This window comes from Sturnira hondurensis, unplaced genomic scaffold (assembly GCF_014824575.4).
Source record: "Sturnira hondurensis isolate 20B ecotype Veracruz unplaced genomic scaffold, ASM1482457v3 Scaffold0006505, whole genome shotgun sequence".
Lineage (NCBI taxonomy): Eukaryota > Metazoa > Chordata > Mammalia > Chiroptera > Phyllostomidae > Sturnira > Sturnira hondurensis.
Genome location: NW_028079136.1, coordinates 8,215,059 through 8,230,337, shown reverse-complemented (window position 1 = coordinate 8,230,337; position 15,279 = coordinate 8,215,059). Strand labels below are relative to the sequence as shown.

Genomic DNA, 15,279 nt, shown 5'->3' with positions numbered 1-15,279 from the left:
TGAGGTGGTCCCCAGTGATCCTGTCTCTGGATAGCAGCACTCTTGTGTAATCCTCCCCCGACACTTCCTTGAGTGTGAGCTGGACCAAGTGACCTGCCCCCAACAAAGAAAATACAGCCAGAGTGATGAAATGTCACATCTGTGATTAGATGTGTCCATCTTATAAAAGACTGTGACTTCCTGCTTGCTAGCAGACACTCCACTAGCTTTAAGGAAGCAAGCTGCCAGGCTGGAGAGGGCTGTAAGGCGCGGAACTGAGGGCAACTTCTGACCCACAGTCAGTGAGGAATGGAAGCCTCAGTCCATCGGCCCATGAGGCTCTGAATCCAGCCAACAATCAGATGAGTGAGCTTGAAAACTCGGTTCCCAGATTTATCTAGATGGAAGGCCACAGCCTCGGCTGATGCCTTGATTACGGGCTGAGAGACCCTAGTGGAGGAGGACCCAGCTAGGCCGTTCTGGGACTCCCGAACCACAGAAACGGTGAGATAACAGGTGGATGTAGTTTTAAGCTGCTGAACTGTGATTTGTTACAGAGCAATATGACTAGTACATGGCCTCACCACATACACACACGGGTCAGGGGGCCTCCTCTCTCCCACCGGACAGGTCTCTGCCCCGCCACCCATGTCGCTGTGACCTTCGCCTGGAGCCCAGTCCGTGCTAAACTGTTGGACATGTGGGGCCTGAGATGCTGGTCCTGCCCTGGAGTCTCGTGAGGAGAGGTGCCCAGGGGACAGAGCCCGCTCCCCAGCCTCCTGCTCTAGCCAGACTCTCTGCTCTCTGCTGGGTCCACCTCATTGTGGTGCCACAGCCCTGGGGCCTTTCCAAAGCACACCCTCCGAGGGCTCTGGACCCCAGGCACACCCGGAGCAGGATAAGCATTTCAAAGTTACACCCACTTCCATTCCCCCACCCCGCCGCCCTCACCAAAATCCTAGGAAGGTTAGGGAAACTGTACCAGTCACCTTCAGGACCATCGAGAACTTTGCCCATGGAAGGCTCCACAGGCCTAAAAGGTAGTCACGATCACATCCATTTGAGTGGTTAGAATTACTATTATGATTTACTGATAAGAATGACCACGTGGCAGAGGCGGGATTTGAACCGAGTCTGTCTGATGCACAGCTCATGCGAGTTCCACGTGCTTCACACACAGGAAAACTGAGAAACACAGAGTTCAAGCATTCTGATGGCACTGTAGGCAGCCCCTACACAACCCTCCGGGACAACCTGCCACCAGGGGTCAGGAATCGGAGCTTTTAAAAATTCAGGGGGAGGAGGGACAGGATGGAGCGGACGCTGGCGGTGGGCCCTGGGTGCTCCCGCCAGACCTGCTCCCACTTATCTGGGAAGGGCGGTCTCCCTCCCCCTCTCTATCAAGTCATTGCGCCAACCGGCAAAATTGAATTATTAAAACTCCCTTCTGGGGTACCGCATGGATTTTTCTCCACTGAGACTCGGAGCGGAGGGGCGGCCGCTCCCGCCACACAATATTAAAATGTCAGGAGTGTGAGGCCTGCATTGGTTGAGTCATAAGTTACCAGCACCCAGTGAAGGCCGACAGAATGCCTCCCTTAAATTATTAAGCAGAAAGCGTCAGACTGTAATATTTTGCTAAACCAAAGTACAGACACAGACAAAGATGTCATTTCAATATTTGAAACCAGCGAGTTTAATTTAAAATAAGAGCAAACCAATAAGCTCAGAACACAGCAGCGTATGAGAGGAAAATTATACTGTGAGAGGAAAAAAAGTGGAAGGACTTAAGAAATTTATAAAAGTAATCTCCAAGTGGAAATTAGAAATCAAGGCCTAGAAACAGAATAACACAAAAGAAATATTACTGTCCACTTTCTAAATCAATATAACACTGCTCCACGCCAGAATTACCATGGTAACTCAAGTAAAAAGAATCAAGCAATTCTTATTATTTCAAAATAAAATCACAGCCTGAAGCCTGGGTTTTATTACAACCACTGATAGATCGCTGGCTTGTATTTATCTGAAATATTGCTTTTCAATCAGCTGGTTTATGAATGTACACAGGCCTCTCACCAGCCCACTCACCGCCCCATTCTGAGGCAAGGGGCTAACCAATGAACTGAGTCCCGCCTGGCTGCATTTGCATATATGCCCAGGTTTAAGTTAGCCACAGAGCTTCACACCCTTTCCAACTGTCCAGTGGTTCTGCAGAATAGAGAAGAAAATCTGGAGAAGGCAGTGGGGGCAGACCTCCTTGTGGGCTTCCTCCCCTTGCTGGTGGAAGAATGGGTCCAGGGCTCTGGTGGCTGCCCCAGATAAATGCCCCCACCAGCAGCCTCCCCTCACCATCCTCCCGAGTCATTCACTCACTGGCTCCTTCTCCCCGTGTCCTACGAACTCTCCCTGAGTGTCCTTCTCCCCATCCCCAAGCCTGCCAGCTGGAACAGGGAGCTGGTGGAGTGCAGAGAAGAACAGCACACTCGATAGGCAGCGTGAGTCCACAGCCCAACTCTGGATTTGCGAGCAATGGGACCTGTGGCCAATGACACAGCCTCTTTATACAGCAATTTTCTCATCTGCAGAATGAAGATCATAGTAGTAGCTTTTTCCTCAGGTGGTTAAGGATATTAAATGAAATCATGCATGAAAGATGTTTTGGTGGATTGAGTATAGACATGGCCCCAATTCTCTACCCCCCACCAGTCTCCACACCCTTTGCAATGTGACTTTTCACCTTCTTTCTTCAAGGATATAATCTATCTCCCCACCCCTTGAGCTTGGGTTGGCCTCATGATTTCTTTTGGCCAATAGAATATGGCAAAAGTGACAACATCCCAGAGCCAAACCTAGGCCTTGAGAAGCTCTGCATGCATCCATTCTCTCCTGGACCTGTCACCACCACATGAACGAGCCAGGAGAACCTGCTGGGTGAGGAGGGACATGTCATCTTGTCACTCTCAGCATCCAGTTGATCAACCACCTGCTAGGCATGAGCGAGACCCCCAAAGCCACTCACTCAAGTGCAGCCTAAATCACTGACTTGCAGATTCAAGGGCTACATAGACACTTATTTTGAACCTCTGAGTTTTGAGGCAGTTGTTTATGCAGCAATAACTAATTGATAAACAGGCACAGAACAATGTCTTATTTTTAGTAAGGGTTCAGTAACATGACAGCTATCATGTTTTTCAGATCCCCTAAAGACTCAAAGTAAAAGAGCTCATACCGTAGCTGTGCAGAAAGCAACGTCCCTTCACACTGGCACGAGGCTCTCTGGCTTATCAAGTGTGTGTGTGGGCACTGGGTACCAGTTAGGTGCTGTTCCCATTGCAGAGATGTGAAAATTGAGGCCCAATAAGCAGTCCGAAGTCACACAGCAGCCAGGTGAGACTAGAATTCAGGTCTCCTGATTCATGCCAGCAGTGAGGAAGGGGCAGGAGGAAGGAGCTGGGGCCCTAGGCCGCCTCTGCTACCTGGACCAGCTGCTTACTCCTCCCACACCATCTGCTTTGACTTTGCCCCCTTGTGTCAGCCACTGTGTGCTCCTGCCTTGAAACAGAAAACAAACACATCCAACCCAAATGAGAGAGGAGTTTGTTGCTCTGTTTGGTGGATGTGACTCTGAGCATGGCCTGGAATGGCTTTGGTCACATGTAGGCTCCTACGAGGCTGACCAAAGGGGCAAAGACATGCCAGACAAAGGGGTCAACGTGAGCAGGGTAGAAAGGCAAAGATCTACAGGGCAGTCGGTAGGCTGGCTAGGGCTGTGGCTGGGATGCCCAGGCACATGGTGCCAGTCCAGCTGACATTCTCTTCATCAGAGTTTTCTGTCCCCCAGTCGCATCATGCCTTGGGGCCAGGGCAAAAGGCACACAACCCAGAAAGCTGCTGAAGCTCTGGGCTATAACTCACTACGTGACTCTGGGCAGCTTTCTTACCCTCTTTGTGCTTCACCCATTCCCCTGTGAATGGAGGGCCTTGTAAAAAGCCATCTTGGAGGCTTCTGCCCATAATGCTAATCACCTTGGCCACCTGGGCAGTGGCGAGTAGTGCAGCCAGGCTGCCTCTGGGACAGCAGTGATCGGTGGCCATGACAGATAAATAAACTGCGAGACAGAGGCGATGTCCCAGTGCCCAGAAGTGAGCAAGGCACCAAACTGGGCACAGGGCTGTCTCAGATCCTACTGTGGCTGTGAGGGAGCAGCATCACCTCACACAGGCGTGAGGCTCCTTGGTTTATCGAGTGTGCGCACAGACATTATCTCGGTTAATCCTGATAACAACCCAGCCCATTAGATGTGGTTGTTCCCACGGTAGAGATGAGAAGGTGCAGGGGCAAAGCAGCCTTGGTGCTGGGTGGACATGGATCACAAAGCCACAGTGGACACATTGGACCTGATTAGTCTAGCAGGATGGCAGAGGGGGCAGCCAGGCCAATAGCACCCGGCACACAGGGGTACCCATGCCCTTTCTCTACCTTCCTTCTTAACTCCCTTCTATCGTCCTAATGCCCCTGATCAGAAGTTCTTGGAAGACCCTCTGGCCCCTGGTCAGAGATCGAAACAGCAGCCTTGACTCCTGGATACTTGAGGGCAGCCCTGCCCTGAATGGGCTGTAGGTGCAGGCTCCTGCAGAGGACCCCGACACGGCTCGAGTCACTCCCCCATCCGCCGCCCCTCACTGCACCACACAGCCCACCTCCTGCACAGAGAAGGCCCTGCCTGTCCAACCACAGTCATTCCCCAACCCCAGCAGCCTTGTGCCAGCAGCCCAGCTGCACCGAGCCGGAACCTCACGTCTCCTTTGCCCAGGACCACAGAGAATCAGCCGCCAATGCTGGATGGAAATCATTCATCTGTTCCAAGGGAGAGAGACCAGAATAGACCTTCTCTCAGTCCTGCTCACACATGGGGCCTGCTGAGGGGCTCCTTAAGTGGAAGCGGGTGGGGCAGCCGCTGGGTCTGACTCTGGGACACGGGGTGGGGTGGGGAATCCACTCTCAGGAGGGATAAGAGGCAGGCCCCGGGTCTAGGGAAATGCACACCTCTATGTGCTAAAAGCATCTTTATGGGACACGTTCAGAGAATGAGAGACAGCAAGAGAGAAAATCGGCTCTTGTGGCCACAGAGGCCAAGTGAGCGGCCAAGCTAGCGCCAAGGCCGCCCGGCATGCAAAGGGTGAAGCTTTTAGGCGAGCAGCAGCCAGTGATCTCAGCTTCCCCCAGTCCTAATGCTCCTGAAAGGCTCTCTCCCACTCCCTGTAATTGGGCATCAGTAGTTAATGCAGTATTGACTGCATTACACGCTCCCGTGCCTCCCCTCGCTAATGCCAATTGCATCACCTTGTACAGTCACCGGCTTGCTTAGCCAATAGCCGTTAAAAGCAATCCAAATCATGAATCATATGGGAAACTTTTAGCAAGACACCGCCATCCAAGGAGACAATTTACAGTTGAGTTAATCTGGGTACATTAGTGAGACATGGATTCCGGACGACAGACCAATTTATGTTGTTTCCCTGTCCCCCCGCCCACCACCACTGCCCTTAGTGCTTCATGTGGGCAAATGAATGGAAGAACAGGGAGCAGAGAAAAGCACCTGCTTCTTAACCCAAGGCTTGGGGAGGGGCTGAGGGAGACCTATCTTTACAGACTTTCACCTGGCTGAGTTTGGGCAAGTAGGGGAAGTGGCTATATGTGCTGCTTAAGATTTGCGATGCTTCATTCCCAGCAGTGAGGAGGTGGCTGCTGCTGAGGCTGGCATGGTAGGTATAGATGGAGACCCTCCTCTTCTGGGCACAGGGTGAGTGCCTGTTCCCCATTCTTCCAGCCTTACAAGGCCTTTCCCAGGCCTCAGAAGGCAGCAGTACCCGCTGGGGTCTCTGGGAGAACAGGGCTCACTTCTTGCCTCCACTCCAGGGCCAGAGAGGTACTGGCCACATTCTGCCAGGAGACCCTTTGTGGTCCAGAGCATGATGGGATATCCCAGGAAGTCTTGCAGGTGAGCACCTAAGCATAGACAAGAGCCTTCCCTCACAGATCAACTGAGTCAGCTATGGAGGCTGTGTTCATAGAGGTCATTAATAATTGAAGATTTGCTGTCTGGTCCTCCTGAGGCCAGTTCTACTCTTCTTAGGCATTTTCACTCATTAAAAATGCTCTGGGAATCACGTCTGGCGTTCAGTTCTACAACCTGCCTGCTGCTTCCTGTGGTCACCTAAGCCCTCCTACTGGGCCTTTGCAGAGGCGGCTTACACCCGCACTCACCCAAAGAGGTGTGTCTTCAGCACCTTCTCTTGCCCATTCCCCCACCCAAGGCTCTCATTGTTCTTGGGGTCACTTGGACCCTGTGCTGTCTCCCCGTGTGCACGAGGCCTAGTTTGACTCCTGGGACTCAGGGCAGTAGCTCTCTCTGCTCCCCTGGGACTGCAAGCCTCACCGGACAGCCCACAGCCTGGTGCCCATCCAAGCGCAGGTGCCAGGGAAAGAAGGGCCATTTCTCCGGGAAAATGGGAGCCAGGCTCCCTTTGCTGACAGGCAGGCCCGACAGCTTTTAGGAAGCCTGGACCCTGAGTTCCAGTAAAGTGGAAACGGCTAGGCCAAGAGCAAGCATCCAAATGAAAGCAATTAATCTTAAAACCCGAGGTTTAACCGTTTGCAAAACAGATCTTTCCTCTCTGTGGTGGCCCTTCACTGCTCGACCTAATGGATTACTTTATTAATAATGCACTGTGCTTAAAAGCAAAAAAAAATTTTTTTTCTGACGATTCAATACTTCAGAAAGTCTCTTAAATCCGTTGCTACGGCAAAGCGATTGATATTTTATTATCTTTCAGAAGTGCAACATGAAAGCCCAGCAGCCCAGCAGAGCAGAAGCTTTGGTCCGAGGCAGCTGGCAGACCTGACTTCAACCAGAGGGGCCCCGGCCTCTCCCAACAAGATGCTGTCAGGTGGAGAAAAGGCGTTGGGGGTGGTTAATAAGAGCCCTGAGTCCCTGCTGCAGCCAGACAAAGGGTGCAGGGCCCCAGACCCAAGGAACACACTCTTTGGGGGCCAATGCTGCCACCCAGCGAACAAGGCCACCTGCTGGGAGGGCCTAACTGCTAGGAAGAAATTAGGCAGCAGGTTAGAGGGGCAGGTGAGTGCACCCAGAGCCTTTCTCCCTCTCCCAATTAGAGGTGCTGACTTCAAGGTTTCCTGCAACCAGGAGAGGCCAGACTCCAGCAGGGAGTGCAGGTGGATTTATGAGCAGAAAGGTTACTTTTGGATGACAGTTCCGGGCTGGGCAGGACAAGAATCCAGTGCTCCTTAGGGCTCCAGCTGTCTGTCTTCCTTGTGCTGTAATGGTTTACATGCCAGCACTCGGTCCACTGAGCCACATCAGCCAGGGTCTTGTGCTGGAATGGGCCTCAGAGCTCACTGGCATTGACAAGAATGGGCACCATATTGTTTAGGCTGGACAAGGTGGGGGACTGGGGGGCATCACATGCTCTCCACCACAGGTCTGGTGAGGGTAGACGAAACGCATATGTCTGGGGTGGTTGAGGTGCACCGCAGGCTGGAGGCAGGAGATTGGCTAAGATGACCTCCAGAGAGCCGTTCCCACTCAGGGCTCATCTGAAAACTTTTGGTATCACAGAGCCTGAGGCACTCTGGGACGCCGGGACAGAGAGCTGGCTCCAAGGCTCAGGGTGGCAGTATTGGGGTCCTCTTGTGGGCATGAGGCCAATCTCCCCGCTCGAGGTCTCTCATGTAGAGGGTTGGGACTAGCAGATTTCTGGGTTGGGCCAAATGACTGCTGCTAAAGACATAGCCTGATTTCCACATGCTTCCCACAGTGGGAACACCCTCCCACACCAAGTGAGACCTCCTACACTGGCTTCCCTGAGCCCTCACATTACCAAGAGGCCAAGTAACATCTAGAGAAGAGCATGACTGCTCCAAGATAACACAGGGAGTTAGTGACCAAAGGGGCTCATTTAAGGCCTCCTCCCTCCCTGTGTGGCCTGAGCCCAGCCCCTTCTTCTCCTTTTTAATCCATAAACAATGGCATCAGTCTAGTCCTCTGATGGGCTATGTAGGGCTCCAGCGGAGGGGTCCCTGAAAGGAGAAGGGCAAACTGGAAATGGGTGTCACACCCCAGGTAGATGCGGCAACTGGATTCTTTTGACCAAAATCATCTAGCTCCCCCTTCCTCTCTTACTACGCATATACCGAGAAACCGGCCTTCCCAGGTTTCCTGGCCATAGGATCCTACCGCATGCCACTCTCAGGCCAGACACTTTAACCATCCCTCCCTGCTACATGTCTCAGAAGGTCATAAGGAGTCCAGGGGCGTCAGTGCATTGTAGCAGCAAAGTGAACATGCTGTGTGACCTTGAGCAAGTCACTTAACTCTACATTTTTACCAAGTGACCATATCAATAGAGCCATTGACCTATTGACCTGGGATCCAGTGGCCACTCCCTGCTAGAAAGTCAGAGCACAGCCCCCACAGTTGCTGTAAGAGGAGTCCCTCTGACTCACAGAAAACCCACCCTCTCAGTTCCTTTCAAGTAGAAGGCATGTGGCAGCCTACGTGGTAACAATTACATACCCAAACGTCTCCCTTCAACCTAATGAGCAACCCTCCCAGGAGGGCCTGGGACAGCCACTCTTCTGACCCTGGGGGCTGCACTTGGGTCACAGGGTACCCACTTGGTTTTCCTCTCAACAGGGGTGGATTCCCCAACCTCTCTTGTGCACACACCTACTGCAGGGCAGTCCCGATCAGAAAGGCTTTAGGGAAAGTGAGGCCACATGCTAGTGGCCTCCAGCAACCACGGGCCCTCTCCGTTCTGACCTCTGAAGCACCCAGAGGATCCTGACCACAGCTAATCCATGCACCTTTCGCGGGCCATTCCTGCAAGAGTGCTATTGGCCTGTAGCGGGACACTTTCTTCCTGTGGGCCAAACTCCTGCCTCCGCGCTGAGGAGACAGGGAGACAGTGGGCCCGCACGGGAGGCATCTCTCTTTCCCACCGAATCATACTTGCGGTAGCTGTCTCCCTGAGGGTCCAGCCGGCCCAGCACCCCGGGGCGAGCGCCGATTTCCTGAGCGCGGCTTGCCGCAAGCCCTGGGGTCCAATTTTCTCGAAGCCACTGATTTGCCCAGCGCTCAGCACCTCTCAGGTTACACCGCGGCGCGAGGGTGATGGCTGCGGTGAGAGGAGCAGCCGCAAAGACGAAACGCTCTGCACAAACCGCCGCTGCGTGGAGACCGGAGGGGAGCCGGAGCCTTCCCGCGGCCCGCAGAGCACCACCTGGCCGGTGCACAGCTCGCGGGGCTGGGGGGGCGCAGCCCCGGGTTCGCTCGTCGCGCTGCTCTCGCGTCCCACTCGGCCCTCCCCGCTCCCCTCGCCCCACCCCGGCCCAGCCCCGCCGCGGGCCGCCCTCCCACTCCCCAGTCCCCGGAAATCCCAGCAGACTCTGGCAGGTGCGCGCCCGTGTCCCGGCGTGTGTGTTCCCGCGCACCGCGGCGTAAGGCCAGGGGGTACCGGGCGTCGGGACCCCCGCCCGCCACCTACCGTCCTCCTTGTCCAGCACCATCATCTCGGGCGCTCCGTGTCCAGCCGCAGCTCGGCTCGGCCGGGAGAGGGGCACCGACTCCGGGCGCGCTTCGGCGGGGCGGCCGGTCCTCGGGCAGCGAGCGGGCTCTAATTACCCGCTTGTCCGGCTCTTAACCTAGATTGCACTCAGCTAGAATTACATTCAGGAGTGAAGCACTTCGCAGATACAAAAGCAGTCTCACCTACTTTTGTGCCTCAGAATTGAAGGAACTACGAACTGCAATTTAGAGAGAGAGAGGATGAGGGAGAGAGAAGAGGAAGAGAGGATCAGAGTCGTTTCTTTGATTCTCACCTTCTAAATGGCTCAATTTGCCCAGTATAATCTGTCTTAATGTAATTGCCTTAGATAGCTCATAACCCTGGCTCTGGCAACGACACAGCTTTCAGCCTCATAAAGTGTTTTCCCTTCGGATTTAATCTGAATCTCAATCTAAAATTATATTCAAAGAGATGGGGGAATCTCGGCGGCCGTCTCCCGCTGCCTTTCTCTCTCAATGTATGAGGTTTGCACTCCTGCTACTGAATAAATGCACACATTTCCCGAGGCCCCCCTCCCTCCCGGGTTAATGGGGAATGGAAACGCTCGGCTGCCTGGCTCCGCAGCGCCACCTGGAGGCCGCTCTGCTCCAGCTCCGCGCGTGTCTCCACGCAGGACCCAGGGTCCGCCTTGCCTCATCCTGGTGATTTGTCTGGTGGACCACCGGTCTGTCACTCCCAGCCTCTCACCCTTGATTTCTGCTCCTTTCCCACCCTTTCAATCTTTCTCTGACTTCCTACCCTCTCTACCTACTTGCTCTGCCCTGGGGTTTCTGGTTGTTTCCTAGATTATTTGGCAAAGTTAACACTGTGCAGGGCAGAAACTCTCCCACTGTGAGTCTCACAGGACTACCTTTACCTCAGCAACTGCTCCCCTCCCCAAGAGCATCCTAATTCCATAGAGACCAAGACCCCATCTCGACTTCTCTCTGAGCAAGCACAGCATGGCACTGAAAGCTTTTCTCATTCCACACCTGTTTACTGAGCATGTATTATGTGCTAAGCACTATTCCAAGGCAATGGGGACACAGGAGTGAACAAAGCAAAGATCCCTGCTATCACAGAGTTGACAATTCTTGCTCTGTAATTCAGGAGGCAGGAAGGGAGATGGTCTCCAGCTCCTTTCCTCCTGAACTCCGTTTCTCCCCAGAGCACCTGGGAATGGTGCTCAGGCTGCCTATTCCAGAAAGACCACTCAATAACCAAGAGCTTTTTTTTTTTTTGACAGTACAGAGTTCCAGGATGGGATGGAAATCTTAATGGCTTTATTTCAGCTCCAGACACATATGTACAGTCCTGGCAGTCAAAGGTACAGTCCTGGCAGTCACTTATGAGGACTTCTCCAGGCAAGGAGAAGGAAGCTGAAGGAGCAAAGGGCCACCAGCTGTGATTTCTTGCTGTCTCTGCCTATTAACAACAGTGGACCTTTAACAAATCGCATTCTATCTTTGGGCCTCAGTTGCCCTGTTGGTGAAGTGGGAGACCTGTTCTTCTATCTCTAGAAGGTTGCTGTGGAGATCAGATAACACAATGCATGTGCATATGCTTTGCAAGCTGTGGCACCCCAGACAGCGAGGGGGTTATTGGGTACAAAGGAGACCTGGCGGCCAGGCGGTGCCCCTTAAGCCCTGGGTGGCTGACAGGGCTGGGGAGTGGGGAGCTGGGTGGTGCTGCAGCCCGTCTTCCTCTATCGAGGCAGGGAAGTCAGACTCAGAAAACAGGAGAGAGGCTGCTTCTAATGAGATGCTTCATTCGCAGCTCAGACGGTTTCGCTTTCCCCTTCATCTTGAATACTTAATCCTAATAGTCCTTGAGTATATTTGATGTTAAATATATCATTTTTCTCAGCCTGACTGTCCCTCAGGACTGTGAGCTTGATCTCTCCCCTGCCACTGCAGCTGGAGCTGTACCCTGAGGGCCTGAGGGAGGCTTTGGCTCTGCTGCCACTGGCTCATCTAGTGTGAGCCCCTCACCCCAGCCTGAGCTGGGGGCCGACAGTGCAGCAAGCAGACAGGCTGTCAAGGGGCAGCTTCTTGCCATAGACACCTCTGGGTGACCTGGAGGCATTCACTCCACAAGAGCTGCTGCTTTACTCCTGACCTCCAGGACCTCTTCTTCTCACTTTCAGGGTCTGGCCTTGACCGACAAACCAGGATTTGACAGCTGGAGCCACTGTCCCACTGTTTTGTCCATGTGCTGTACTTGGGACTCTGTCCCAACATCAGGTCTGCCAGGCTCCAAGGTACCCAATTAGCAGCCACATAGCCAGCATCCCTCTTGGGAGTCAGGAGCCCCTGTGCCCCAACTCAGCGACTGGAGCAGGCCTGGGGTATTGAGCAATGGGCTACAGAAGCAGGCTGGATATGTCAGCAGGGGTTTGGTGCTGAGTGTGAAGGGCTGCTTGTGCCCACAGGTGGCTCTCTCTGCACCGCCAATTTTGAGCATTGAACTCTCACACTAATCTGGAAAGGGGCCTCCACAGAGGCTTTCTGAGTGGTGTACAGAGCTACCCACTTTGAGGGTGTGGATGACCAGAGAGCCTGGCCAGGAAGGGGCCTGCTGGGTTGACAGCCAGGCACAAGCCTCCTTCATCCAGCGGCCTCCCTCTCCGCTCACAGGGAACTGCTGGGCAGGCAGGGAACCCCTGTGCCCATGCTCACCCCCACCCAAGCTGCCTCCAAGGGCATGCCCACAACACCAGGGTGGAATCCTCAGATCCCCCAGGTCTGGAGGAGGTAGCTCATACCTGCCACATTGCACAGGTGATGAGCATTCACACACTTGGACACTGCCAAGAGTGCTCCAAAACGCCCCCGAAATGCCTCTGGGGACAATGGAGGGGGGCCACTTGATCAGCACCCATTGTTACACTGAGGAGAAAGGGGTGCCCCTGGCTGTCTTACAAAGTTCTGGGCAGGTCCTAGCAGTTTGTCACTGCACCTGGCAGGAAAGTACTGAAGAAGGAAGGGTTCCTGGGCTGGAGGTGGGAAGGAGGCAGGGAAAGGTGGTGCCTGAGGGTCTGAGTAGACCAGATATTCCAAAACTCTTCAGTGGAGGCTGCCGATGTGTCTCTGCCTGAAGGCCCTGCTCCCAACACAATGCAACTGTCTTCAAGATAGGTTTACAGGCTGGTTTTACTAGTGATACGGAGGGTATTCAAAAGACAAGGGCCCCTTCCCCGTGGCTACCACAAATGACAGGACAGAGTAAACCTACAGTAACATCAGGACGCCTGCTGGCCAAATTCAGATGCTCTGCCCTGCCCCTTACTCATAAAATCAGCCCATGCACAGGAATTTGCAACCAGCTGGAGTGGAGAAGTGCACACTTTTCCCCTTTGGCTTCCTGAAGCCCTGGACAGGCCTTCTAGGAGCTGTAGTCATAATTCATTAGGCCTAATTCATTAGATCTTTTGGAGGCTTAGACCAAATGTGTACCCCCCCCAAAAGAAGTCTCTCCCACCCCCTTGATGAAGGCCAACCCACGCCTGCACAACAGCTCTGAGAAAGTTATGGAAGTTGGCTGGCCAACTGTCCTGGTTTGCCCAGGACTGAGCAGTTTCCCAGCACGCAGGACTTTCAGGGCTCAAATTAGGTGGTCCTGGGCAAACCAGGGCACTTGGTCACCATAAGGGAGGTGGTAGGGTAGGACAAGGCACTAGTGGAACCAGAGAGAAGAACCAGGCTGCCAGGCCATTCCCCATGGACCAGCAGCTGCCTCCCTACCCCAAATTTCTCAGCCACCCAGTTCAGGGCTTTCTTTCCCAGTCGCTAAGGAACTGCCCTAGCCCCTGGGGATGGCTCATGGGCCAGCATGGCTGTAAGTTGCCCTGAGAGACTGGCAGTTAGAATGGAAAGGGTGTGAGTTGGATCCAGGGCTGGATCCAGATTTTGTGAGAGCCAAACTTATACAATTGTGGGGAGCGAGGCTCTTCTAAGAAAAGGAATACAAGATTAACAACAAAGGACTGAAGCTTAACCTTCATTCGCTTCAGGGTAAATCCTCCCCTGATGTTTTGGATATATGGCCCACCTACCTACCAGAGACCCAGTAGGGCATCTCCCAACATGCTAGGCCTGGGAACTGATGGCGAGGGCTCTCCCCAGCCTTGCAAGGGGGAAGCAATGTCACCCTTCCCTCAGCTGTAAGTTCCAGACTCTTGGGACCCTGGGACCCCAGGACCATGCAGATTGACTGCACCCTCGCCCCTAGGTTCTCTGGGCCTCCCCCTGGGGGAGCCACTTCGCAGTCCGGTGCAGAAGTGAGACGTGCAGATACCCAGGGAGGCTGCAGGGGGAATCTGAGGGTGGGTGGATACTGCGGAGAAGCCTCCGGCACGGGTCGGAGAGGCGCTCCCAGTGCCTGCAAGGCAGCAAGAGCTGGTGAGAAAGTTCCTGGGCGGAGCGTGTGGGACTAGCGGGCTCAGAGTGGTCCGTGGGGCTTCCTAACGTCGCTGAGGAACCTTGGGGACTGTGACTGGCACTGTGGTCACACACCCTCAAGAGCGCGTCCAGCACCGCGCTTCCGGGAAGCCGCCTAGCGGCCCCAGCTGCTGGGACTGGCGGGGGCGCTGCCGCCGAGAGCTCGGTGGCCTCCACGGGGCCCGCGCTACCTCCGCCCGCCCCCACCCCCGCACTACCCTGCGCCCCACGCCCCGAGCGTCCTCTGGCACCTACCGTGCCCCTGGCCAAACACCATGGTCCCTTGGCGGCTCCAGCTAGTCACGGGCGGAGGACACGGAGGGCACTCGGTTCCGAGTCCGCAGCTGCCCGCCTGCCCTGTTCCTGCTGGCCCCGCCTGGGCTCCGCGCCCCGCAAGCGGCGGCCGCGGACCGGAGCGGGCGGACCGGCTCCGGGAGCTGAGCCCTGCCGGCAGGGAGCTCGGGAAGTGGGGCAGGGGTTCGGGGCAGGGGCAGGGACGCGTCTGCCGGGCCGGGATCGCGGGAGCCGTGCAGCTGGGTGCCAGCAGCCTTTGCCCGGGACCGGGCCGGAGCCGGAGCCGGAGCCGCGCTCCAGTCCTTTCTACACGCCCGCCACGCTCGCCGCAGCGGAGTGAAGCCTGCGTTTCCCAGGGCCCCTCAGATTCCCCCTGTTAATTAAATCAATTCATTATGCTCAGATCTGATTAGCGGCCCTTCCCCCCCTTTGAATCAATTATTCAATACACAAACATAATTGCTTGGGCCAGAGGTGCCCGCCATTAGCTTATTTAACTCCAAGGACACTAATTACCCGCAGGGCACGGGAACTTTTCTCATTAATTCTGACAAAACACAAAAGCACGCCAGAGTGTGTGCATGTGAGCTACTGTGTGTGTGTGTGTGCGTGTGCTTGTGTGTGTGTGACCGCATGCCAGAGTGAGGGCCGTGTGTGTGAGCTGAAGATGAGATGGGGGTGGCGGAATGTGTGCGACTGCAGGTGGGAGTTTGGGGATGTAGTTCTGACTCTGTGACTCTGCCGTCGGGAGTGTGGGACTCCGTGCGTGTGATTGTGAGGACGGGATTGTGTGCCTGCATCCGGCTGGGTGTGGCTCTGGGTCTGAGGACTGGGCCAGGGTTTGAGACCCGGCACAGGAATGTATGAGATCGTGTGTGTGCTTGCTTCTATGCGTGACTTTGTGAATGTGAATCCGGGGCTACTGTCCCAGGCGCCC

The 15,279-nt window shown here is 54.7% G+C and overlaps 1 protein-coding gene across 3 annotated transcripts in view; it reads right to left on the bottom strand.

Annotated features, from left to right (window-relative positions):
• Positions 1-14,658, bottom strand: part of LMO1 (LIM domain only 1) — a 36,055-nt gene extending 21,397 nt beyond the window's left edge. Inside the window, exons 1-2 of one of the 3 annotated variants that reach the window (XM_037050143.1) lie at positions 14,304-14,657; positions 9,550-9,808 (exon numbers count right to left, since the gene is read on the bottom strand). In XM_037050143.1, the coding sequence (XP_036906038.1) occupies positions 9,550-9,574 (25 nt within the window). In that variant the 5' untranslated portion in view covers positions 9,575-9,808; positions 14,304-14,657. Of the gene's footprint in view, positions 1-9,549; positions 10,075-14,303 lie in introns of those variants that run through there. The other 2 variants (XM_037050144.1, XM_037050142.1) reach the window with 2 other exon arrangements.
• Positions 14,659-15,279: the final 621 nt, after the last annotated feature.